The sequence below is a fragment of the Anolis sagrei genome, chromosome X (genome assembly GCF_037176765.1).
Source record: "Anolis sagrei isolate rAnoSag1 chromosome X, rAnoSag1.mat, whole genome shotgun sequence".
Lineage (NCBI taxonomy): Eukaryota > Metazoa > Chordata > Lepidosauria > Squamata > Dactyloidae > Anolis > Anolis sagrei.
In genome coordinates, this window is record NC_090034.1 from 82,134,023 (window position 1) to 82,161,992 (window position 27,970).

The window sequence follows — 27,970 nt, forward strand, 5'->3', positions numbered from 1 at the left end:
TCTGAGGGTGCCTGTCATAGATGCAGGCAAAACGTCAGGAGAGAATGCTTCTGGAACATGGCCAGACAGCCTGGAAAACTCACAACAACGCAGTGATTCCAGCCATGAAAACCTTTGGCAATAGATTTGCATTCTATTGATGATTTTTAGAAGGTAAGGAGAAGCAAACATTGCTGTCTCTTCTGACCATTTAAGAGGCCTTTGGGGGCACTTTGGGGATTAAGAATCACTCCCAAATCACTCCTGAATTATTCTTTGTAAAATTAGCTTTGGGGATTCTGGAAGGGCCACATTCAGGAGTCCCAAAGGTTGCAGGGCTGCTCTTTGCCTATTCCTGCTCTAGACTGTAACCAACCAATTCTCCATAGAAAACAAGAAAAAGTCTTCTACTCCAACTGGTATGTTTTCCAGTATAGAATTGCCATTATAGAAATGCCTTCCCATTATAGAAATCCTTGCAAATCCAGTGCAATAATTCTCTTTTGGAATTGGTGCACTCTACTATTACAAACACTATTCTGGCATTAAATGTTTAATACCATTTTAATTATCATATTCAATACTGGGTTTTAACTCTGTTTTTGGCAGTGTTTCTTAATATCAAAATGTATATGTATCTATTCTGACATTTGTACGTTTTTTGGCACTGGTCATTGACCGTAATTCCTCCTTCTGCAAATGCCAGAATATTTATATACACATATACATATACATATACACATACATACATACATACATACATACACACACCGCCCTTCTCACCCCGAAGGGGATTCAGAGCAGCTTACAAGATATATATATATATATACATACGATATATTATATTATTAGCATAGTACAATATCAGTATTATATATTGCTATATTGTACTATACCATTATATTGTAATATTATTAGCAATATTACATGTAATATAAAATATAAAATATATAATTATAATATTGTATTATTATTATTACTAGTATTATATTGTATTACATTATAATATTACTAGCCGTCCCCTGCCACATGTTGCTGTGGCCCAATCTGTGCATATGTGCTTTGAGTGTGTATATATGTGTGTTTGTGTATATATGTGTGGTTTTGTGCAGGTGTTGTAATGTATTTTTTTATTTTTTGGCTTTTAAAGTCTCTTCTGTTTTTCAGTTTTTTATGAGTGATGGTCACTCATTGGCTTGATACGTGTATTGTTTCCAAATTTGATGTCAATTCATCCAATTGTTAATCCCACAAACAAACATTACATTTTTTATTTATATAGATAAATATTATACATATATACAATATATTATATTATACTCTTAGTAAAGCACAGGAGACAAAATGGAACTGTCTTCTGCTCCCTCTCTCTTCACTTTGGCATTTGCAGAAGGAGGAAACTAGTTCCTTCTTGCACAATACATTTTTCCTTGGTAATGTCCCAGCTCCACTCACTTGGTCACTACTTTGATATCATCAACTGTGGGTGACACCCAGGGAAAAGGGGAAATCTTTCGCCTTGCATAAGGACACTTGCAGGATTTTCTGCTCCATCATACTCAAGTAGGATCTAGACTCGAAACACACATCTAACTCAGACTCTTGAGATGAGAAATGGACAACTAAACACATGATAGATATATGTGGTAAATGTTTATGGCCTAAATCCAACATCATGCTTGTATTGATCAACACAATTGTCCCATATGATCCTTCTCTAAGATGCCAACATCATGAAAGCAACTGCGAATCTATCAATATGCCTGTTTCTTCACATGAAATCAGTGATGAATAGTTATGCACCACTCAAGAATGCACAGTTCTAGAAGGGATGGCTACACTTCTACAACTTTGCTTCCATACTGATGAACTCAGTAGGTGAGTGTCACAATGGCCAAAGAAGTCTGGTCACATGTAGAAGAGAACATTGTTTATTTATTTACGATATTTCTACCCCACCTTTCTCGAACCTGAAGGTGACTCAAGGCAGCTACATGTGTGTAGGACAGCAATTTGACCCAGTATGGTATAGTAGTTTGAGCGCTGAGCTAGGACTCTCGAGACCAGGATTCAATACCACATTCAGCCACTGAAACCCACTGGATGACCTTGAATGAATCATATGCTTTCAGCTCCAGAAAATCCCAGGACAGGTTTATCATGAGGTTGCCATAATCCAGAAATAACTCGAAGGTGCATAACAATGACACCAACAAGTCTTCCCCTAATGTACTCATCTCCTTCCAGCCTCAAATTGAACATTGATCCTACCACACAACCTTGTCTTCTACTCATAGAATGCTGTTCTAAAGCAATTGAAACATAACATATTTGGAGGTTGGATGAAGAGAAGACAACCAGAAGAAGGCTACCTCTGAAGCATTTTCTTTCAAGTGGATGAGACCTGCCTCTTCCTATCCAATTACCAATGCTAAATTTGCTCCATTTTGTGTACTTACATTGATGATGTGGGACAGCTCCACTGTAATCAAGGGTTCCATGGCCTTCGTTGGTGGCTTCACGGTTACTGTGAGAACTTTGGACATGACAGCAAGAGGACTTCTGTGGACGAAAAAGGAAACAGTGGATTCAGCTGCTCAGAAGTGGTGCCAAGGTTCAACCAGTCACTTCCTGAAATAAACTCATAAAAGTAGAATAGATTAAAGCAACCTGACCATGGACTCCACCCACCAATCTGACCATGAACTCTATCTCATTCAATCTCTCACACAGTGAATAGAATGCTGTTGCTTAGTCCTAACTACAGCGGACCCATCAAAGCCATGTTTCAATGATGAGTCAAGTCAACTAATTCAATAGTTTTATTCTAGTAAGAATTTGGAGTAACAATATGATTTAGGTCAATGTTTATTCCCTAAGGTGCAGTAAAGCTTCATGATTCCATAGCATTGAGCCATGGCAGTTAAATTGCATTAATTCTACAGCATAGTTGCTTGTTGTACTTTTATCTGTAGATATATATTTGACTATGTACCTTTGCTTTTCCAATGCTCAACCTGTTTTCGGTTATCCTTTAAAGTGAATGCCTTTAGTATACACACATACTCATTTACACACCTTCACTCCTGAACATTTGAGTGTGAGCTGCTTCCCATCCACTATCACCCACAATCACTTACTTCGGAGGAGGCAGGATTAGGCCCAACGTCCGATATAAGATGGCACCAATGACAAAATAAGATGATTCATCTGTTTCTGTGGTAGATGAAAGGAAGGAAGGAAAATTACAATGTTGACTGAGACTGTGCTTAGAGAATAGATGAAACCAGCACAGATAGTTCCTTAGTACAGATCAAGTCTCCTTTATCCAAAAATGCTTGAAGTGTTTTGAGTTGCAGACTTTTTCCAGATTTTGGAATATTCTCATATACACAGCCTTTCTGCTGGTGTACCGTGCGCCTAGTGCACTAGCAGACAGCCTATCCCAACTGCTTGAGACTGTGTTGGAGTGGTCCTTGAGATTCCCCAGACTTATCGTCTTGGGGGATTTTAATGTCCACGTTGATGCAGACTCTTGTTCATTAGCAGCTGTGGACCTAGTGTCTACCATGGAGACACTAAGACTCTCGCTTTGTAGTACTGGGCCCACGCATCGGGCGGGACACACGCTAGATTTGATTTTCAGCGCAGGAATTCAAGTGACCCAAGCCTCCACAATAGAGGTTCCATGGTCGGATCACTGCGCCCTGAGAGTCCGGTTGGAGCATGCCTACCCACGCTGCAAGGGCACCGAGCCAAATTGGGCTTGCCCAAGGAGACTTATGGAACCCAGTAGGTTCCGGAATGCTCTGAGGGATCTGGAGCCTGCCAGCGACTCGATCGATGTGCAAGTGGACACATGGAACATCAGGCTATCCAATGCACTCGACGAGATCGCCCCTAGACGCCCTCTCAGACCCCGCCGAAATCGGTCTCCTTGGTTCACCGAGGAACTTTGACAGATGAAGCGGGAAAAGAGACGGCTGGAGGGCGTGTGGCGAGAACTCCGTGACGGAGCATCAAGATCAGCTTATGAGGCATTTAGGGAGGCCTATGAGCATGCTATCACCGAGGCATTTCTTTGATAGCGTCTGCTAGCTCACGCCCGGCAAAATTGTTCAAAATAATTTGATCTCTAACGATGGTTCCTACCGTCCCAAAAAGTGGTGATCAGGCCCCTTCAGCCGAGGTTTTTCAGAGCTATTTTACAGACAAGATCTCGCTACTCGCTGGGACCTCACAATTGATATAGTGAGAGAACTTGAGACTCTGTGGCCACTTGCTGGGCCCATCCTCGACCGGTTGGTCCCGCTGGACGCAGGGACTGTCGATAGGCTCATAGCTGCAGCTAGACCGACCACTTGCTCCCTCGATCCGTGTCCCTCTTGGTTGGTGAAATCCTGCTTGGAGGGATTGCATGACCCTCTGTTGAAGATTATAAACAGCTCCCTTGAGCAAGGAGTTTTTCCAGAGAGTTTAAAAGAGGCGGTGGTCTCTCCCCTGCTGAAGAAACCAGACTTAGATTGTTCGGTTCCCTCCAGTTACCGCCCAGTTTCGAATCTCTCGTTCCTGGGCAAGGTGATTGAAAGGGCAGCAGCGGAGCAGTTGCAGCAATTCCTAGACGACACAGCCGGACTAGATCCCTTCCAGTCTGGCTTCCGTGCGGGGCATGGGACAGAGACTGTGCTGGTCTCCATCACGGATCACCTTCGATGCCAGCTTGACCAGGGCGGGTCAGCACTGCTTGTGTTATTGGATCTCACAGCAGCATTTGACACAGTTGACCACAATCTTTTGACCCACCGCCTTGCTGCTGTTGGAGTCAGGGGGACAGCTTTAAACTGGCTGTCCTCCTTTCTTCACAACCGTGGACAGCGACTGGAGAGGGGAGGCCTGGTCTCTGAGAGGTCCCCTCTATCTTGTGGGGTTCCTCAGGGGGCCATTCTCTCCCCTCTGTTATTTAACATCTATATGTGACCACTTGCTCAGCTGGTTCGAGGTTTTGGGCTTGAGTGTTATCAGTACGTCGATGACACTCAGCTGGTGCTGAAGATGGAAGGCCGACCGGACTCTGTACCCAATTGTTTCCATCAGTGTCTCGAGGCCGTTACTGGATGGTTGCGTGCCAGCAGGTTGAGGGTGAATCCAGCAAAGACGGAGATCCTATGGCTGGGTCAACCGGGCAGTGGGGACATCCAGCTGCCTACCCTGGATGGCGAGGCACTACGCCCATCATCATTGGTAAAGCGTCTGGGAGTCCTTTTGGACCCTCTGCTGACGATGGAGGCCCAGTTCTCCGCCGTTAGCAGAACCGCCTTCTTTCATCTGCAGCAGGCTAGACGGCTGGCCCCCTACCTGTCCAGGGACGACCTAGCTATGGTGATCCAGGCCACGGTCATCTCAAGACTAGACTACTGTAACGCCCTCTACATTGGACTTCCTCTGTCGGTGATCCAGAAGCTCAAGTTGGTACAAATGCAGCTGCTCGACTTCTTGCGGGAATTCTGATGAGATGCCACATAACCCCAATCTTACTACAGCTGCATTGGTTACCAATTGAGCACCGGATCATTTTTAAAGTGATGGTACTCACCTTTAAGGCCTTGCGTGGTCTGGGGCCGATGTATCTGAGGGACCGCCTCATCCCCTACCAACCCTAGAGATCCATCCGTTCAGAGGACCAAGATCTATTGGAAGTCCCCAGTGTCAAGACCTTGCGTCTAACAGCAACCAGACTCAGAGCCTTTACAGCAGTGGCACCATCACTCTGGAATACTCTGCCACCTGAAGTACGTGCCTTGCTGGACTTACCAGCTTTCCGCAGGGCATGTAAGACATGCCTGTTTCGACAGGCTTTTAATGTTTGATATTGTTGTTTTTAAATTGTTTTAAATTGCTTTTAAATTTTGTTAGATTATAGCTATTCTTGTAAGCCGCTGCGAGCCCCAGGGGAGTGGCGGCATATAAGTTCAAATAATAAATAAATAAATAAATAATAAGATATCGTTGGGATGGGACCCAAGTCTAGACTCAGAATTCACTGACATTTCATAGACACCTTATATGCATACCCTGAAGCCAATTTTATAGAATATTTTTGCATGAGACAAGGTCCACTGCAACATCAGAAAGCAAAGGTGTCTCACCCACCCATGTGGACATTTTTTTTATTTTGGATTCCTGGATAAAGGATGCCCAACCTATAATGATGTAGACTTGAATGGAGATTGGTCAAAAGAACCTAACGTTTGTGTTTAGAAGCTGCCATTTGGGTCACTAGAGCTGCAATATAATCCCAAACATTTCACATTTTTTCCAGAGCCATCTATTTTGGATCTCTTTCAAAATAAGTTTAGAAAACAATTACAGTTACATGTTTTTTAAATGAAAAACAAAAACAAGATCATGTTGGTGATGTAGGCTGCACGAAGTACACGAAATAAATAAATAAATAAATAAATAGGCTATAATCTCTAGGTGTTCAGGAGGATGGCATTTCCTCCAGATTAGAAATACATTTAGCTATTGCTGGGCCACCTCCTGCTCTTCCCTGGTTTCTAAGAGGCCATAAAAGTGTCTGCAATGTGGGATCTAACATTTGTTACTTTGGAGATAATTCTCCCAGGTGGCACTCATCATTGAGATATGGATCATGTCCATTTTAGACAGCTTCCATAAGATTTACAGATGGAAAGATTGTCAACTCTGTGTTTCTTGCTGATGAAAAGGATCCTGAACTGGCAAAATCCTTCCTTCTGCCTGAACCCATAATCTGTCAAGGGCTACATACCAGATGAAGACAGGGTGAGCACCTCCTTTGGGATGAAGATCTTGTCTTCGGAGTGGCGGGCCCAATCTTTCATGCCCCTCCGACCTTTCATGGGGAAGTTGATGTCGCTGGAGACAGCAGAAACTGGTTCCCTCTGGATGCTGATTACTACCAAAAGTGGGAAAGAGAAAGGAAGAACAGGAAGAGGGTCACTATGGATATGTATCCAAGCACCCTTGAGTTCCACTTCCAGGGTCTTCAAACTCTGAAGACTGGATCAGGAATTGCACCATAGTGATCATTCAGAGGAGAAGGATATCAAATCATGCATAGCCTGTTGTTGACCTGTTAGATATATGTAATCATTGTTGGGATGTTAAATAAGGTCTTGAACTCTCATATCCTCCAAAATTTCACAGATGAAAATGGGGATTTTTGTGGCCAGTGACATCAGTGTGATCAAGATGGGCAACAGTTATGATTGGGAAACAATGCACAAGCTGGGAAAGTCTGTAGCAGATGGCTTTGGCTTGAGTATACTGGGATAGAGAAGGAAGACATCATGAAGGCCATTCAGTCCAACCTAATTCTGCATTGTAGAAATATACAAGGTTCTGCCCATTTCTCTCCTCTCCTCCCTGTTTAGTTTACAAATGTTACAATTTGAATCAGTTTTCTGCAAATCAAGGAAGAGGACGATGGAGGGAAATGTCAAAAAAGAAGAGAGAAGATGGGATATCATAAACGCATCAGAAAAAATGGGATGGCAGAGCATTAATCAGGACTGTTCCTACAAAAGCAAGATACTTGGGTTGATAAGATCACATAGTACTCAAGACATAAGGAAAAATATTCATCCATGCTTCTCTCCTTTGTTACCAGGCCACATGGTGAAAGGAAGAGATATTTGAGCAGCTCCTCAAAGGAGAAGAGATTGGGATTGCTTGGCAGAGCTTTATAAACTCAGCTGGATATCCATATTTGGGGTTCTATTGGGACTCTTGGGAGCATATATGGGCCTAAATCCTATTGTTAGTTTTAACTAGAGAAGGGCCATGGAATCAAACATATTTGCCCAAGCATTGGCTCCCTTGTCTACTCTAATTAGGACTAACACATGGAATTGAAGCCACACTCCTCAGAATATACACCCCATTGATTGGGACCCTCCACCGTAGAGAGAACAGGGATCTCTCTTTGTGGTGATCCATCCATCTTTCGCCCTATTCATCCCTCCTCATCCCAGTCACTTACCCAAGTTGTCTGTGACAATGAGGGAGCTCTGAAAGGCTTTGAGGGCATCTCCCACCAAGTGGATGAAATCTTCCACCACCTTCATGAGAAGGACCGAACCAGGCAAGACCTGTGAAAAACAAGGAAAGGATAAGGTTTCAACATAGGCTTGGGCTTCCTGGCACTACTCCATGCCCCCAGTGCATACCCACTCACCTGCTGGGCATCTTCCCATTTTTCTCTGTTTTCTGCATCTACCATGTAGCTGACCACTTGAAAGAATCGCTGTGAAAGAAGAAAAGATGTTGAGATATATCTATTGGGGAACCTCCTATTGATCTATTGGTATAACCACATATTGATCTGTCTTAGAAAATCAGGAACATGATGGAACTGACCTGAAAAATATTTCTAAAAATCAAAACTTTGTATTGTCGAAGGCTTTCATGGCCGGAATCACTCAGTTCTTGTGGGTTTTTTCGGGCTATATGGCCATATAGCCCGAAAAAACCCACAAGAACTGAATCAAAACTTTGCTTGGCATTTTGATGTAGGTTGAACATCCCTTAGCTAGAATTCCAAAATCTGATATACTCCAAAATTTGACATTGGATGACATAGTGACACCTTTTGTTATTGATGATTCAGGGTACACACACTTTTGCCATGTGCGTAGAATTATGAATAATATTGTGTATTAAATTATCTTCAGTACGGGATTGTGGCGCAGCAGGCTGAGTGTCAGCTGCATTAAGATCACTCTGACCAAAGGTCATGAGTTCGAAGCCTGCCTGGGTTGGAGTGGGTTTCCAACCAATTATGTGTAGCCTGTTGTTGACCTTTGCAACCCGAAAGACAGTTGCATCTGTCAAGTAGGTAAACAAGGTACCACCTTAAAAAGTGTGGGAAGGCTAAATTAACTGATGTATGAGGCCATAAAGAAGACTCCAGCAAAAGCATTCCAACGGGGAAGCATGCGGGGAATGCGGAAGTGCTTCATCAGTGTAGCAGATGGACGATAAAAGCGACAGCTCCCCTGGCGGCCAGAAAAAGTTAAATAGCCTCTGTCTATGTCTGTATATGTTGTATGTCAAAATTGGCATTGAATGTTTGCCATATATGTGTACATTCTGATCGGCCCTGAGTCCCATGTGGGGTGAGAAGGGCGGAATATAAAAGCTGTAAGTAAGTAAATAAATAAAATACCTATATATAAGGTGTGTAGAAAACAAAAAGGAATGTTGTGTGCAGACTTGACTCCCATCTCCAAGATATCTCATTATATAGAGAAAGGTGATATGATAGCTGTGCTTAAATATTTATAAAGATGTCATATGGAAAATGGAGCAAATTTGTTTTCTGATATTCTAAGTATGAAGACGTCTACACTGGACCAAAACTCTGGACTCACTGTGAATGAATGAACACAGACAAAGGCAAAGCCCTGCTGTCTTCATGATGTACAGTGGATTCTAATGAGTAGCTTGGGTTTTTTCGACCACACTTTTGGTGAAGTTGGAGATACTTCCAAGTTCTTCCTATAAATAGGAAACTCTGGAGTGTCCTGGGGTTTCAGGGCAGTTTGGACAGCTGGATTTAATGGGATAATGGATTATGGCCCATTAGGATCATAACCTATTGGGGTATATATTATATTGTCATGTCAGGAGTGACTTGTGAAACTGCAAATCACTTCTGGTGTGAGAGAATTGGCCGTCTGCAAGGACGTTGCCCAGGGGACACCTGGATGATTTGTTTGATGTTTTTATCATCCGTGTGGGAGGCTTCTCTCATGTCCCCGTATGGAACTGATAGAGGGAGCTCATCCACCTCTCCCCGGATTCGAACCTGCGACCTGTCGGTCTTCAGCCTGCCGGCACAGGGGTTTAACCCACTGTGCCACCGGGGGCTCCTTTTGGGGTAAGGATGATGAACTGTTAGGATCACAACTTATTGAGGATTATGGATTATGACCTGTTAGTTTCGGGTGTGTTTCTTTAGTTTATTGGGTAATGGATGATCACTGGGCTTGTAATTATCTTGTTTCTATTAAATACTTTCAGCAGACAACGATTCAAGTAGACATTTTAAATAACTTGTTTGTTTTACTCATAACTTAATGTATTTAAATATACATGCACATTTCTTGTTAGGTTAAACTTAAACCGTTTCAGTTTGTATCTTTAACTTATTGTTTCTAACAGTCTCTTCAAAAACTATATTGTTCTGTGCAATTCTCTTTCATAAGAGTCTACTTTCAAAGGAACTCAAGCATCAACAGTTTTCTAACTTCTTTCACTGACATCTGACTGAAAAACAGACTTCTGTACTCAAGCTGACTCAAGGCTTAACTGTCTTCTAACTTCTAACACTGACTTCTGTATGCTAACTGACACAAGCCCCAACTAATAATAATAATAATAATAATAATAATAATAATAAATAATCAACTTTATTTGTACCCTGCTACCATCTCCCCAAGAGACTCAGTGTGGCTTACATGAGGCCAAGCCCACAATACAACAACAAAAACAATAGCAATAGTTATATATATATATATATATATATATATATATATATATATGCTCTGTGCATAATGAGTACCTTAAAAACAAAAGAACCAATGAACGAAATCACACCAAATTTGGCAAGAAAACTCCTCACAACACAAGAAGTGACCATCACTCAAAAAATTATGATTTTGTCATTTGGGAGTTGTAGTTGCTGGGATGTATAGTTCACCTACAATCAAAGAGCATTCAGAACCCCACCAACAATGGAATTGAACCAAACTTGGCACACAGTGCTCCCATGACCAACAGAAAATACTGGAAGGCTTTGGTGGGCAGTGCCCTTTGGTTTTGGAGTTGTAGTTCACTTACATCCAGAGAGCACAGTGGACTCAAACAATAATGGATCTGGACCAAACTTGACACAAATATTCCATATGCCCAAATATGAACACAGATGAAGTTTGCAGGAAATAGACCTTGACATTTGGGATTTGTAGTTACTGGGATTTATAGTTCACCTACACTCAAAGAGCATTCTGAACTCCATCAACAATGGAATTGAACCAAACATGGCATACAGGACTTCCATGACCAACAGAACACACTGGAAGGGTTTGGTGGGCATTGACCTTGAGTTTGGGAGTTGTAGTTCACCTACATCCAGAGAGCACTGTGGACTCAAACAATGATGGATCTGGACCAAACTTGACACAAAAATTCCATATGCCTAAATATGAACACAGATGGAGTTTGGAGGAAATAGACCTTGACATTTGGGATTTTTAGTTACTGGGATTTATAGTTCACTACAATTAAAAAGTATTCTGAAACCCACAAACGACAGAATTGGGGCAAACTTCCCACACAGAACCCCCATGACCAACAGAAAATACTTAAGGCCATCCAGTCCAACTCTCTTCACCAGGGCAAGAAAATGTAATCAAAGCCCTCCTGACAAAGAGCCATCTAGTCATAAATATAGATAGATAGATAGATATGATTCTCTCTCACACACACAGATATAATATCATAGATTTGAAAGAGACCCTTAAAGAAGGACTAGGATATGTTGCATATTCCAGAGTAGGCAAACCAGACACTCTCCACATCAACACTGACAAAGAAACAGCAAGAAATACTGGTAACTCACAAGCATAAAGGAATTACATATATTAGAAACCAACACTTTCTCATTACTTTATTTTCCAGATCAACACACTGGGCCACAGCAACGCGTGGCAGGGGACAGCTAGTACAAACAATAAATAAACTCATAAACAGAAAATAGCAATAAACATTAACAGTAACACAGCGACGTTTAAAAACCTATGGCAGGGCCAATGTACTAATTAAAAATTTAAAAATAATGCTGGGCGTGACCAGGTGACATATAAACAGGATAGAAATTTTGGAGAGGGATAGAGCATGCAAACAATCCTAGATCACTACTAAAGTGCGTTTAGTGACATATTGCTGCGAGTTTCCTTATTCTGGGAAGGCACACTGGAACAACCACATTTTCAGGCTCCTCCTAAAGACTGCCAGCGTTGGGGCATGTCTGATGTCCCTGGGGAGTGAGTTCCAGAGTTGAGGAGCCACCACCGAAAAGGCCCTGTCCCTCGTCCCCACCAGTCGCGCTTGCGATGGAGGTGGGAGCGCGAGCAGGGCCTCTCTAGATGATCGAAGAGATTGTGTGGGTTCGTACACAGTGATGCGGTCACGCAGGTAGGCGGGTCCCAAACTGTTTAGGGCTTTGTAGGTAAACACCTGCACCTTGAATTGGGACCGGAAAATGAACAGCTGTCATTCCTCAACTGTCATTCCTCAACTATCATCATGTTTTAAAAAGCATTCTAAACAGCCCCATGATCTTGCAGCCCCTCCCACTGCCTCAGTATATAGAGCTAAGGATACTGCAAACCAAAGAAGACATACACTTCAGGAAATAAAATGACACATTATAAACAGACATAACATTAAATGGGAGTGGCATGAGAAGTTTGCTATCTCCAACAGGATTGGGTCCAGTTTGACCAAATCTATTGTCCAGATGTCATGCCACCACCATCATCCTTTCCTTGCAAAAGAGAAGAGTATGGATCATGCCTGTAACATTGTTCGCCTGATAACAAGGGAAAACTTATACCTAAACAAACCCAAGATATGCCAAAACCAGTTCTACTTAAACAATAAACACTGAGTTCCTTCAAGGTCTGACTACAGAACAGAAACGATGCACACAGCTGAGATAAGACAAACAAAGTTGCAAGATAAAAAACATAATCTGTAGTCAGGGTTCCAAAATCAAGCCTGGAAAGCAGGGAAAACTGATGTTCAAAGTTCAAAACTATAAACTGGTATCCAGGTCCAGTAATCAAGCCAGGAAGTCAGTCCAGACTCCAGACACAAAGCAGGGTTTCAAGATTCAGCAGAGTATAAGGTCATAACACTTAGGTCTGGGTATCAAGATCCAACCCAGGGTCATATCTAAGCTATAGTTCCCATACTTCAATAGTTACTGTTCCCAAAGAGCAATCTCTTGCAAATCTCTTTTTAATGCACAGATTCTCAGCTGCATTATATATCTATATCTGTATCTATGTATATGGAACTAAAGTTATTCCAAAAGCTGAAACTATCCAAAATCACAATTTCTGAGTCTAAACATTTTGGAGCAGGGAGACTCAACCATTTAGTGATTTGTGTACAAAAACTTGTTTACAGCCATAGTCAAATTTGTATCTGACCACAACTCCAAGAAGTCTAGTTTGAGTCCCCCACTTTCTTGAATTCAATAACGAATTTTAGCTTTGTTGCGAAGGAAACACACAAGACTTCTTCTTGTTCTTTTACCTGATCACATCATAACATAAAGATACAGCTTCTGATCCCATGACATTGTAATGCCATGCACCAAGGAAATATTTTCTGTACTGTCTGGACATTGGCATGGTACCTGTACGTCATCTGAGGAGGGAATGTAGGTAGCTCTCTTGTAAGTGTCTGTGACATTGCGCAGGATCTCCACTGAGAAAAGCAGGTCCCCACTGTAGTAGGTTTTGCGGGTGACGAGCTCCAGAAGGCTGCGGACCACCTGAGACATGCCTTCACCTGCCAACATGCGCTGTCCCTTGGCCAGATGCTCCCGGAGCTGGGATTGGGACAGAGAGAGAGAAGGAAAGAATGACAACCATGTTTTTAGATATAAGAAAAGGAAAGGTTAAAGACTGGATAAAAGGAGCTAGGGCTCAGAAGCAATGCCAAAAAAGACTCATTCCTTTCTTCCCCTGTGACCCATTCTGGCAGAATGGGCATAGAAATGAATCAATGACACTAAGATCCCCATATCTGCAGAACCTGTATCCGCAGTCTGACTCACCCAAGCACTTGAGGGAAATGATACCTCTAAAAATTTGATGGGGCCTTCAATTCATTCTATGGCATATTTTCCCTGAAAATTTCCACTGGCTCGGAGGACCTAATAAATTCCTAGATAGGATACCTATTCAGCAATCTCTAGGTCCTCCAACACAACTCTGTGGTATGCTGGGACTGGACGTTAGTTAATTTAATGGCATTTCAACGTATCCACAGTTTCATGTAATTGTAGTCTATCCAGGAATATATTCCCCATGGATTAGAAAAAAATTACTATAGATAATTATTAAATTAATGATATACTAGATAATTAAATAAATACATAGTAGTAGTTAGGTAAAAGTGGAAGGTAAAAGGAAGAGGGGCCGACCAAGGGCAAGATGGATGGATGGCATCCTTGAAGTGACTGGACTGACCTTGAAGGAGCTGGGGGTGGTGACGGCCGACAGGGAACTCTGGCGTGGACTGGTCCATGAGGTCACGAAGAGTCGGAGACGACTGAACGAATGAACAACAACAGTTAGGTAAAAAGGTAAGGTAAAGGTTTTCCTTTGACATTAAGTCCAGTCATGTCCGACTCTGGGGGATGGTGCTCATCTCCATTTCTAAGCCAAAGAGCCAGCGTTGTCCATAGGCTCCTCCAAGGTCATGTGGCCGGCATGACTGCATGGAGTGTCGTTAAAGTATTTATTTATTTATTATTCAAACTTATACGCCGCCACTCCCCTGGGGCTCAGAGCAGCTTACAAGAACAGGCTAAACTCTAACACAATTTAAAAACAATGTAAAACAATTTAAAAACAACAATATCAACTATCAAAGACCTGTCAAAACAGATATGTCTTACATGCCCTGCGGAAAGCTGATAGGTCCCGCAAGGCACGGACTTCAGGTGGCAGAGCATTCCAGAGTGATGGTGCCACTGCTGTAAAGGCTCTGCATCTGGTTGCTGTTAGATGCAAGGTCTTGACATTGGAAATTTCCAACAAATCTTGGTCCTCAAAACGGAGAGATCTCTGGGGTTGGTAGGGGGTGAGGCGGTCCCTCAGGTACATTGGCCCCAGACCATGCAAGGCCTTAAAGGTAAGTACCATCACTTTGAAAGTGATCCGGTGCTCAATTGGTAACCAATGCAGCTGCTGTAAGATTGGCGTTATGTGGCATCTCATCGGAATTCCCGCAAGAAGCCGAGCAGCTGCATTTTGTACCAACTTGAGCTTCCGGATAGTAGTTAGTAGTAGTTAGTAGCTCAGAAAAACCTTCCCATGTGAAACCATGTTCAACTCCACAATGTCAATGAGAGTTAGTCCTTGCGCATCTTTACAGAAGAAACATTAAGAATATCAGAAACACTGGGAGACATGGGAAGTGACTGGGGAAGAAGAACATGCCAACTGCACCATCCTCCTTTCACCACTGGGCTCCTAACCCATGAAGGACCAGTTGGAGCAATGGAACCAAATGAACTCTGAATAATATGGCCCTCGAACGTCAATATGATAGCACAAAAAGGAAGAGATAGCCAGTTCTCCCTGCCAGCATCTGCACCTACTGAGAGATGTAAGTATCGGTACTCGTGGGAAATGCAGCGTGCGAAGCTGGGCGGACCCCAGTAAGCCACACCGTTGGGGTTGAGGAGGCACCGGCGGCTGGCAGAACCTGCAGAGAAGAAAAGCAAAAGGCAGCATTTAGAGTAGAAGAGGCCTGTTAAGTCCAGCTAACCCAAGCACATCTTGGATATTGCTGCAGAAGGATTGCGGAAAACTGGGGTCTGGATCATGAAGATGACAGAGGATGAACTATCCTGGTATATTACACTGTGCAACACAACTTTGTTCCTGGGTTATAAATGCAATTTCCTAATTGTTTCTATCATAAAACATGGAGAAAGTTTATTAAACTGCAAAAAACTTTGTTTTTGTGGGAGGGATATCCTGCTATAGCACATTTGGCTCCAGTTTTTCAATCAATATCTCATAGAATCTCGAGATATTGACATAATTTGTGGCAGCCGCAAAAATGACATATTCGACATAGTTTGTGGCAGCCGCAAAATGATGCTTCTGGAGTATAACAACTAATTTCAAAGTAAGTATCACACAATTAAATAGGAATAACACTTTCAAACCAGGAACAGAACATTTTTCATATGTTGTTTCATAGTGATATTAATCACTATGAAAGCACTGCAAACTACTCCAACCAGAGAAATCAGCCATAGCAGAGCACCTGATGAACCAACCTGGGCACAGCATATTATTTGAGAACACAGAAGTGCTGGACCAATCTCACAACCACCATGTCAGACTACACAGAAAAGCCATTGAAATCCACAAGCATGTGGACAATTTCAACAGAAAGGAAAAAAACCACGAAAATGAACAAAATCTGGCTACCAATATTAAAAAACTCAAAAATTACAACAGCAAAACAACAGAGGGGAAACAAACAGGCACATAAATTCACTCTCAGCAAAGGATTCCCCCCAGGCACTTCCAAGACATTGAATGCAAATCAAGGTGATCAGCTGAAACATTCACAGCTAGCCCCATCAGACAAAAGTCCTTTGTCTCACTCTGGTCATTCCACAGATATATAAATCCATTTTTCCTACTTCCAACAGACCTCACTACCTCTGAGGATGCTTGCCATAGATGCAGGCGAAACGTCAGGAGAAATATTGCCTCCAGAACATGGCCATATAGCCCAGAAAAACCTACAACAACCCAGAAAAATATACTGCCTGGGATTCTGGCGACTTCTCCTTCTTGAAAGTTTTAAAACAGAGGATGGATGGCCATCTGTCCAGAAGGCTTTGATTGTGTCCTCCTGCATGGCAGAAGGGGGGGGGGGGTTGGACTGGATGTTCTTTGAGATTCTCCTCCAACTCTATGACTCTAAATGGTACTCTTCCAAGTTGCTTTAGACAAAAAGACAAACAAATTGCACCAACCAGCAAAACTTGTGTGCTTTCCTTATTTGTAACTTTTGCCATGTTTGCCCCACTCTAATGCTGTGTGGCCAAGTTTGCTCCAGTTTATAATCTGTGATGTGCTGGAGGGTATGGAAGGCATTTTCCATAGAAGAAAGCACAAATTGACTATGCTTCCTCCACAATCTTATTAATTTTGTATAAAGGAACAGCTTTGGTTTCCTTTGTGAGGCATTGTTTACAGGCCGGGGACACTGGATTTCTCATCGCACGTGGGCTTATTCCTCCCCTGGCAAAAGATCTATCCTTCCAACCTGGGGTTCTTCTTCTTTTCAAGACATATAATGTGCCAAACTTGCAAACAGCCAGATGTGTACTTCTTTCAACGCGGTTAAATGTGCAACTCGGCACAAAAATCTTCAAAGTAGGAAGAGAGTGAGTTTGAGAGAGAGCAGAGAACGTTCCCAGAGACATCTCCGTGGGAGATGTGCAAAATACATAGCACTGTGAAAATGTAAAAATAAAATTGAGACGGGTTTTTTCCTCTCTTTTATGTAAGTACAACCACATTTTTTTTGGAAATAGAAGACAAAGATTGAGATCCCATATCGCACTGGAGGAGAATGCTGTTTTCCTACGAATGACTCTGCTTCCTTTCCTCCACACAATCCCAACCAACTAAGCTGTTTCTGGGCATTTCAATGCATGGACATTGAGCGGCTGGAGAAAAGAGGGGAAACAAGATAGAGGCCAATTTATTTCATCTGTGCTGATGATCATGCCATCACCACCCAAACAGGGAGCTTTGAAATGGTTGAACAGAAACTCTCCAAAGCTTTAGGTACTCTCACTGTGCCTATTACAGAGAAAACCAGCTGATTCCTAATCCATCTAAAACACGGACTTGTTCTTTTTATCAAAAGAACAAACAAGCATCTCGAGCTCTAAGGATTACCTGGGAAGGAATCCCACTGGAGTATTGCAGCACACCCAAATAACTGGGAGCTACCCTGGACTGTGCTCTGACCTACAAAAAAGCACTGCTTGACTATCAAGGAAAAAGTGATAGTCATAGGAAATATCATATGAAAGTTGACTGGCACAACCTGGGGATCGCAACCAGAAACAGGGAACACATCTGACCTTGTGCTTTGCTACTTTGCTGCTGAATGTGCATGCCCAGTGTGGAACATATCTCACCACTCTAAAATAGTGGATGTGGCTCTTAATGAGACATGCCACATTATTACAGGATGTTTACACCCCACTCCACAGGAGAAATGATACTATTTGGTTAGTATTGCACCACCTGACATCTGCTGGGAAGTAGAAACCAATAATGAAAGGACCAAGGCAGTGACATCTCCGGCCCATCCTCTGTTCGGATATCAGCCAGCACACCAATGCCTTAAATCAAGAAATAGTTTTCTAAGATCTACAGAGATACTTGCAGGAATACCTCAACAAGAGAGAGTCCAAAAGTGAACCTCAAGCCATGACTGATACTGAATGAGAGATCCCTCCTGGGCACACAGAAGACTGGGCCACTTGGAAGGCACTGAACAGACTGTGCTCTGGCACCATGAGATGCAGAGTCAACCTTAAGAAATGGGACCACAAAGTGGAGCCCACAACATGTGGGTGTGGAGAAGAGCAAACCACAGATCACCTCTTTACAATGCAGTCTGAGCTATGTGACATGTACAATGGAGGACCTTCTTACAGAGACACCAGAGGCACTCCAAGTGGCTAGCTACAGGTCAAAAGACATTTAATATAATGCCAAGTTTTTTAAACTTTGTGTTTTTTAATCTATAAATATATAAATGCTCTATGCATAATGAGTACCTTAAAAACAAAAGAGCCAACGAATGAAATCACACCAAATTTGGCAACAAAGTGTCTCACAATACAAGGAGTGACCATCACTCAAAAAATTATGATTTTGTCATTAGGGAGTTGTAGTTGCTGGGATTTATAGTTCACCTACAATCAAAGCGCATTCTGAACTCCATCAACGATGGAATTGAACCAAACTTGGCACACAGAACTCCCATGACCAACAGAAAATACTGGAAGGGTTTGGTGGGTATTGACCTTGATCTGGACCAAACTTGGCACAAGCACTCAATACACCCAAATATGAACACAGATGGAGTTTGGGTGAAATAGACCTTGACATTTGGGAGTTGTAGTCACTGGGATTCAGAGTTCACCTACAATCAAAGAGCATTCTGAACCCTACGAATGACAGAATTGGGGCAAACTTCCCACACAGAACACCCATAACCAACAGAAAATACTTAAGGCAATACAGTCCAACTCCCTTCACCAGGGCAAGAAAATATAATCAAAGTCCTCCTGACAAAGAGCCATCCAGCCATAGATATAGATAGATAGATAGATAGATAGATAGATAGATAGATAGATATGATTCATACACACACAGATATAGTATCATAGATTTGAAAGGGACCCTTAAAGAAGGACAGTGATATGTTGCATGTTCCAGGGTGGGTAAACCACACACCCTCCACATCAACACTGACAAAGAAACAGCAAGAAATACTGTTTACCCACAAGCAGAAAGAAATTACATATATTAGAAACCAACACTTTCTCATTACTTTATTTTCCAGATCAACAGGCTGGGCCACAGCAACGCGTGGCAGGGGACAGCTAGTACATTTTTAAAAATAAATTACAACTGTGCCCTCAGTTCACTTCTGATACGATAAATAAATAGTTGGAAGCAACCCCAAGGGCCATCCAGTCCAATCCGCTTCTGCAAGATGGGAAGACACCATCCAAGTCTTCTCAACAGATGGCCATCCAGGCTCTACTTAAAAATTTCTGGAGAAGGAGACTCCCTTGGACTCCCAGGCAGAATACCCCTCTGTGGAACAGCTCTTGTTCTTCTTAATGTTGAGGTGGAATATCATTTCCTGCAATTTGACCCTATGGTTCCATTGTGTCCTAGTCTCTAGAGTAGCAGAAAACAAACTTGTCCCTACTCAATATGACATCTTTCAAATATCTAAATAGATCTCTCATATAGGTCTCTCAAGCTACAACACTCATGACTTCATACCATTGAGCCATGGCAGTTAAAGCGGTGTCAGATTGTATCAATTCTACAGTATAGATGTGCCCCATGTCTGCATATGGCATGTGCAAGGCTGTAGGATTTCTTTCAGTTACTAAGCCCATAGAGGAGAAGAGAGAGGAAGTTCTTCAGCCTCTTCTGCTTTGTGGACTGACTCAGTCAAAATGGGCTGAAAAACTGAGCTAGTTTACAATGAAGCACAACAGTAGGAGAAGTATGGATATGGTCATGAATGTGGAAAGAACTGAGGACTTTAAGGCACTGCAAACAAAGTTCCAAAATGACTCTAACTTTTCCAATACTATCACTTGCAAAGAAGCCTCCTGTAGTGACAAGACCACTGCAAAGTTCTGATGGCGAGTGACTGCCCCGTCCCAAACCTAAACCCTTGAGCCACACACAAGTTCGAAAAATCATTCCACAGCAAAGTAGTGATGGCAACTCTACATCTTGTCCTAAACCCTTGGGACAAGTACAAGTTCCAGTTCCTAAGAAAAAGACAGAGAAGTTTAGCTACATATCACAACAATCTGAAATAATGCCAGTCAAACCTAAGGATTTTCCAAGGGTTTGGTTCTGAGATTTGTCTGAGGTAGGAAAGAACAATTATAGGAAAGACTCAGACTTTCCAGGGACTCTTGGTAAAGGACCTATATCTGGTGGAGACCTGCAAAAACAACGTCAAGCATCTTTTGTTCACCCTGAAGACATTTTGTCAGGGAAACCCACTTTCCACAACATTCATAAACTTTGGGAAAGTGCTTCACTGTTGAACAGTGACCAAAAGTCCTCTACAGCATGAGCAAGTGAGGAAAGATTGGGTTATGCCCAAGAAGTCTAAAGTGTCCTAGTAATAATCCAAGTAAACCAATGCTAAGAGAATACCACATCAAGAGGATAATTCTGATTGTTCGGACTGCAGAAAGCTGTTGTCCTGCAGTGCAAACTGGAATGAGACCATGCACTCAACCACAACCAAAGCACATGGTGTAGACGTATCCTGCAGTGCAAACTGGAATGAGACCATGCACTCAACCAGAACCAAAGCACATGGTGTAGACGTATCCTGTGAAAGCCATCGAGCCTTTCAGCTTTCGGTGAGAAACTTGTCTTGGCATATAGGTCTCAAGGGGCATCTGTTCTTGTCCCTCCATCTGTCTCTCTCAACACCTCCTCTCCCTTTGTCTTGTTCTTCTTTTCACTTGTCAAGCCTCCAGTTTGCAGCCTGCAAAATGCAGATGTCTCCATAACCACCAACACACAGTAATGTACTTACCTGTGGCATTGGCTGGGCATTTGTTGTATACGGTCTCTCCGGCAGCAACTTTCTTCCAATTCATCAACATGACATATTCATCCTTGCACATTTCGTGGAAGGCTGAGGGAGGGAGAAGAAGAGGCCAAAAGTGGATGGGTCAAGTAACCGAAAAAGATAAAAGTGTGAAATAGTTGCAGCTATAAGTAGCCTTCTTTCTATATATCAATGCATCTGAAGAATCAGTATTTAGAGCTTTGAGACAGGCAACAATTATGAACATTCAGAGATCACATTGGTCAGGGTTCAAATCCCCTTTCATGGAGCATTTACACCACAGAATGGATATAGTTTAGCACCATGTCAAGTGTCATGGCTCAATACTATGGGATCCTGGGAGCTGTAGTTTTGCAAGGTCTTCAACGTCTTTTGCAAAATAAGTGCTTCACCAAACTGGAGCTTCCATGATTCCATAGCACTGAGCCATGGTGGTTAAAGTTGTTCCCAGCTGCATTCTGTCAACACTGTAGATGCATTCTCAGCAACAAGAGAGTTTGAACAAGTCCCATTCTCTTAGCTTTAGAGATATCTAATGGCATAAATCTTCTTACTAATGGGGGATTCCTGAGCCAATGGCAATGTCTTTTGACTGTTGGAGTGGGACTCCTGCAAAGCAGGGTTCAAATTTTCCCTCTTCCATGGAAACCCATAAGATGATAATCCATGGAAACCCATCAAGCCATTTCCTATGGAAACCCATGTTCCATGGAAACACTTAGGGAAATTTCAATAGAAACCTATTAAGTGATCTTCCATGGAAACCCATTAGGTGATCCACTGGTGAAGTCACACTTTCCAATTAATTTATTATTATTATTATTATTATTATTATTATTATTATTATATCATTGATATCTTACCTTTCTCAAGGAGGCTAACAACCACAACTCAAGGTGGTTAACAATCACAACTCACAAATAACTGTTATGAATAAGAGTCAATTTGAAGACACATGCCAATTAACTTGCAGCATTCATGTTAAAGGCCAGTGAATTATGATGGTATCCATAGAGAAAGACAAAAGGTTACGGAGCTATTGCTTGATCATTGAATAAGACATTTGGTTTTGTGATGGTGGCCCATGGAAAATTTCTCCAGTCCTATAGGTAGCTTCCAATGTAGGGCGATTGAGTTCCACCTTGCAATGCCTCTTTTAATCATCAGAAGGAACCTGGAGTGGCATCCTGCCACATAGAAGAAGCTTATTTGGAGTGCATCTTCACTGCTGAATTATCACAGTTTCACACCACTTTAACTGCTATGGCTCAATACTATGGAATTCCAGGATTTGTCGTTTGGTGATACACTTGCATTTTTGAGCAGAGAAGGCTAAAAGCCTTGGATGACTACAACTTCCATCATTCCATAGCTCTGAGTCATGGCAGTGAAAGTGGAGTCAAACTGCATTACTTTGACGATGTAGATGCACCCCTGGAGGGACCCGATCCTGATGAATGGTCAAGTAGGAGAGGCAGGTCAGAAATAAAATAATAATAATAATTATTATTATTATTATTGGGTTTTAGGTTTTTCGGGCTATATGGCCATGTTTTAGAAGCATTCTCTCCTGATGTTTCACCTGCATCTATGGCAAGCATTCTCAGAAGTTGTGAGGTGACCTCACAATCTCTGAGGATGCTTGCCATAGATGCAGGTGAAACGTCAGGAGAGAATGCTTCTAGAACATGGTCATATAGCCCGAAAAACCTACAACAACCCAGTGATTCCAGTCATGCAAGCCTTCGACAATACATTATTATTATTATTATTATTATTATTATTATTATTATTATTATGTACCTGGGCATTTCTTTTCGTTGCATGTCCTGACTTCTTCCCCACTCCCATCGCATGGATAGCCTTGCACGCCAGTCCCTTGGCACAACCGGAAGCGCCTCTGCCATCCTGTGTCACACGTCTTGGAGCACAAGCTCCAGTGGTTCCAAGGCCCCCACTTGCTGTCGCCTTTAATTCACAGAAATAGAGAAAGAAAGAAAAAATTAGGAAACCCTTTCAGACTTCCCCCTTTTACTCTTTCACGTTCCCAATTTAGATTCATATTAGTTGGAAGACCGGGCAGGATGTCAGAGAAATAGGGAAGAATCTCTTCTTTATCACTGGGGTGCCATTCTGCTGGCTGATAATTACTTTAATCAAATATTCCACAAATGATTAAGCTCATTTATCAATAATTCAGCTCTCATTTAAGCAAAAATGGACCCCTCTCCCCTTCCCAACTGGGCCGTGACCACAAAAAGGTGGCTCTTAACAAATGGCATTCATTTCCATCCCTAAGGAGGTGCACATCCATGGCTTTCAGGGGTTTCACTTTCGACAAATTTTAAAACAGCTAAAGAACAGAGTTTAATTTCCTACGAACAATGAGATACAATCCACAGGGTACAAATGTGGCTCATTTTGAACCAACAAAGGCTTTGAGAAACACCCAGAAAGGTAGGGTTCGAACAGAGGTTTCCAGAATCCTTACAATCAATATTTTCTAGATTTCAGCAAGCAGAGGCACACATTTTCTTTTGCATCAAAACAAATCAAAACATTCAAATATCACCCAAGATTTAAACCAGGACACATGTGGTCACATGGGATTGGGAAAGTTAGGTGTGCTACAGCAGTTTGCTTTTGTCTGAGCTGACTGGGAAGCGCAAACGTTTGCATTTTACTTTCCTGACTTTGCAGCTTTGAACCCAACTTGCTGCAATTGAAATAAGCTGAGGACAAGAGGGGAAGATTGTGGAATGAGGAAATCAGAAATTTGGACACCTCAAAAAGCAGCTGGAAAAGTGGCCAGATAGAGGATTAATCGGGACCATCTCTGCCAAATCAGGGTACTCAGAGGGTAATAATAACTATTTATTTATTTATTGTGTCAGAAGCCAGTTGAAGGTATAGTAAAAATGCATTTTAAAAAACACAAACAAAGGGTTTTTTTAAAAAAAAAAAAAACCTTGGCAATATGTTAAATGTCCTTTGACAATAATAATAATAATAATAATAATAATAATAATAATAATAAATTGTATTCTGCCTATCTCCCCACGGGGACTCAGGGCAGATACCAGCATACACAAAAAAGAACATTTTCCTTCCACACTCTCAAGAAAGCTTCATTTAAAATGCACTCTGGGTGGATATTGATATTTTGACTACAATTTCCAGAATCCCCAGTCAGTATCACATCTGGGAGATTCTGGGAACTACATTATTCAGATTTGGGGCATTATTATCATTGTTATTCATATGCCCTCTGGATCTTCATTTTTCAGCACTTGAACTTCACTGCCAATCCACTAAAGCCCTCAAACCTCCAAAAATATTTGGGGGGAAATGCAGCAGTATTTCCCTGAAAACCATACAGAATCCACACTCAAATCCTAGCCTCTTGCCCCCCTCACAATCTTCCAATATTTCTATTTTCATTTGAGAGCAATAAGAACAAGGAAAGTGGGACAACAGGGTGCATCTTCACTGTAGAATTAATGCAGTTTGATTCCAATTTGAACTGCCATGGCTCAATGCTATGGAATCATAGAATCATAGAATCAAAGAGTTGGAAGAGACCTCATGGGCCATCCAGTCCAACCCCCTGCCAAGAAGCAGAAGTATTGCATTCAAATCACTCCTGACAGATGGCCATCCAGCCTCTGTTTAAAAGCTTCCAAAGAAGGAGCCTCTACCACACTCTGAGGCAGAGAGTTCCACTGCTGAACGGTTCTCAGAGTCAGGAAGTTCTTCCTCATGTTCAGATGGAATCTCCTTTCTTGTAGTTTGAAGCCATTGTTTCACGTCCTAGTCTCCAGGGAAGCAGAAAACAAGCTTGCTCCCTCCTCCCTGTGGCTTACTTTCACATATTTATACATACTACACTGTGTCAGCTCCACTGGCTGCCAATTCAGTTTCGAGCACAATTCAAGGTGCTGGTTTTGACCTACAAAACCCTATACGGTTCCGGCCCAGCGTATCTGTCCGAACGTATCTCCCTCTACGCACCACCTTGAAGTTTGAGATCATCTGGGGAGGCCCTGCTCTCGACCCCACCTCTATCACAAGTGAGGTTGGTGGGGACAAGGAGCAGGGCCTTCTCAGTGGTGGCCCCTCACCTGTGGAACTCACTCCCAGGGGAAATTAGGTCATCAACATCCCTCCTCTCCTTCAGGAGGAAACTAAAAATGTGGTTGTAAGTGAATTGTGGTGCCCAGAATTGGACACAATATTCCAGGTGTGGTCTAACCAGAGCAAAATAGAGGGGTAGCATTACTTCCCTAGATATAGACACCATGCTCCTATTGATGCAGGCCAAAATCCCATTGGCTTTTTTTTGCCGCCACATCACATTGTTGGCTCATGTTTAACTTGTTGTCCACAAGGACTCCAAGATCTTTTTCACACGTACTGCTCTCGAGCCAGGCATTGTCTCCCATTCTGTATCTTTGCATTTCGTTTTTCCTGCCAAAGTGGAGTATCTTGCATTTGTCACTGTTGAACTTCATTTTGTTAGTTTTGGCCCATCTCTCTAATCATAGGAATTCGAATCCTCTTTGGTAAAGGAGGCTGAAGACCTTGTAAAACTACATATTTCACGAATCCATAGCATCAAACCATTACAACAGAAGTGGCATCAAATTGCTTAATTTGATAGTGTAGATGCACCCACGGAGACAGAAACTGGGACATTTCCAAAGCATTTTTAAAGAAATGACTGGTGTGCCTTCAAGTCATTTCCCACTTATAGTGACTTAATAGCAAACCTATTACATGGGGGGGTGGGTGGGGGGGCTGAGAGTGTGTGGCCTGCACAGGGTCACCCAATGAGTTTTCACATCTCAGCGGGATAATTCGAACCCTGGTCTTTAGAAATCATAATCCAATGCTCAAACCACTCTGCAGATTGGGTCTTCCCCTGCCTAAATCAGGAAAGATTCAGGACATTTAGCAGGATCTGGCAATAATTGAATCACTGAATCCCACCGAACTACAAGTTGGCCTATATCTTGATGTAGGGATTACTCTTTGGGGGACATTTGTAAATGTTAGTATGAGAAGGACTCCTCAGTTGACAGACTCAAGGCTCAAACTCGGAGCGTTATAAACTTCCGTGTCAGTGCTTTGCTGCACTTCTATTGCCTACAAGGCCTCTGACGGCGGCATCTAAAGGTCAGGAGACTTAATCACCAATGAAACTAGGAAAGCCGACAGATAATACGTCTGCCCTGCCACCCTTTATCGCCACCTTATTTTCTTGGGAATGCAAACTCTGGCGCTGTTATTGTTCTTGTGGGCACTGAGTCTCTGCTCAGTAAACATATGCTATTGACTTGGTAGAATGGATGCAGTCTGATACCACTTGCACTGCCATGGCTCAATGCTATGCAATCCTGTAAGTCATAGTTTTACCACAACGTGCTCCTGTCTCACCAAACTATAACTCCCGGGATTCCACTACATTGAGCCATGGCAGTTATAGTGGTGTCAAACCACATTCATCCTACACTGTCAATCAGGCATGGGCAAACTTTCTAACTTGGGGGTCGCATGGCAGGCCGGAGTGAGGTTGGCTGGCCGAGAGGGAGGGGGTTCTCCCCAAGCCTGCCCTTTCCTTTCCTCCCCTTCCTGTTCTCTTCTGGAAGCAGAAAGTAAAGAACTATGGGAAACATTTGGATCCAAAAAGGGTTGGCCTTGGTCAGGATGAAATGGTGGACAGGAGAGAAAAGTTTATCCATTAGACCACATATTGCCTATTCCTAATATAGAATCGTAGAATCCTAGAGCTGGAAGAGACCTCCAAGGACCATCCAGTCCAACCCCATGCCATGCAATAAGGCACAATCAAAGCACTCCTGATAGACAACCTCTGTGGAAAAGCCTCCAGAGAAGGAGACTCCACCACACTCTGAGGCAGCTTATGCCACTCTCCAGGAAATTCTTTCTAATCTTTTCAGTCAAATCTCTTTCCCTTGTCATTTGAAACCATTGCCCCCTTCTGCCCTGGTCTCTAGAGCAGCAGATAGTCAGTTTCCCCCCACCTCCTCAAATCTTGAAACATGTTTTTCATGTTCCTTCTCTTCTCCCAGCTAAAAATCCCCCAGGAGGAAAGCAGGAAGGAAAAAGAGAAGGAAGGAAGGAAGGAAGGAAGGGGAGGGAGGGAAGGAGAGGGAGGAAGGGAGGGAGGAAGGGAAGGGAGGGAGAAAAGAGAGAAGGAAGGCAAAACAAAAGGGAAGGAAGGAGGGAGGAAAGAGGGAAGGAAGGAAGGAGGGAGGGAGGAAGAGAGAAGAAAGGAAGGAGGGAGGAAATAGAGAAGAAAGGAAGGATAGGATGGTGAGAGAGAGGAGAGCCTGACAAAAGAGCCCAAGGGGCTGCATCTGGGGCCTGGGTTTGCCCATACCTGCTGTAGATACACAAATAGAATATACGCAACATTTCTTGCTCAGGAAAACAGGCATGTTTTTCTGCATCAAATACTTTTTGTACATTTTTTGTGACACTTTGAATAAATTGACTTTCACTCTGTTATTTTTTTACTGATGAATTATCAAAACAGTTGGGCGACCATCACTTTACTTTCAACATGGAATGATTAACAACTATATGTAACATGATTTTTGTTCCGGGATTATAAATGTCAATTCTTAATAGTTTCTATCATAAAATCATGGGAAAGGCTTGTTCAACTGCAAAAAAAAACCCTTTGTTTTTGTGGAACATCCTCCAGCATAGTTTGCTCTAGTTT

At 42.5% G+C, this 27,970-nt stretch overlaps 1 protein-coding gene across 1 annotated transcript in view; it reads right to left on the reverse strand.

The window, feature by feature from the left end:
• The window catches only part of ADGRB2 (adhesion G protein-coupled receptor B2), a 265,571-nt gene that overhangs the window by 73,365 nt on the left and 164,236 nt on the right, over nucleotides 1-27,970 (reverse strand). The window contains 9 exon segments of the mRNA XM_060784160.2: nucleotides 2,439-2,541; nucleotides 3,120-3,195; nucleotides 6,770-6,916; nucleotides 8,003-8,111; nucleotides 8,198-8,266; nucleotides 13,451-13,645; nucleotides 15,425-15,531; nucleotides 21,187-21,288; nucleotides 23,026-23,190. Coding sequence (XP_060640143.2) covers nucleotides 2,439-2,541; nucleotides 3,120-3,195; nucleotides 6,770-6,916; nucleotides 8,003-8,111; nucleotides 8,198-8,266; nucleotides 13,451-13,645; nucleotides 15,425-15,531; nucleotides 21,187-21,288; nucleotides 23,026-23,190 — 1,073 coding nt within the window.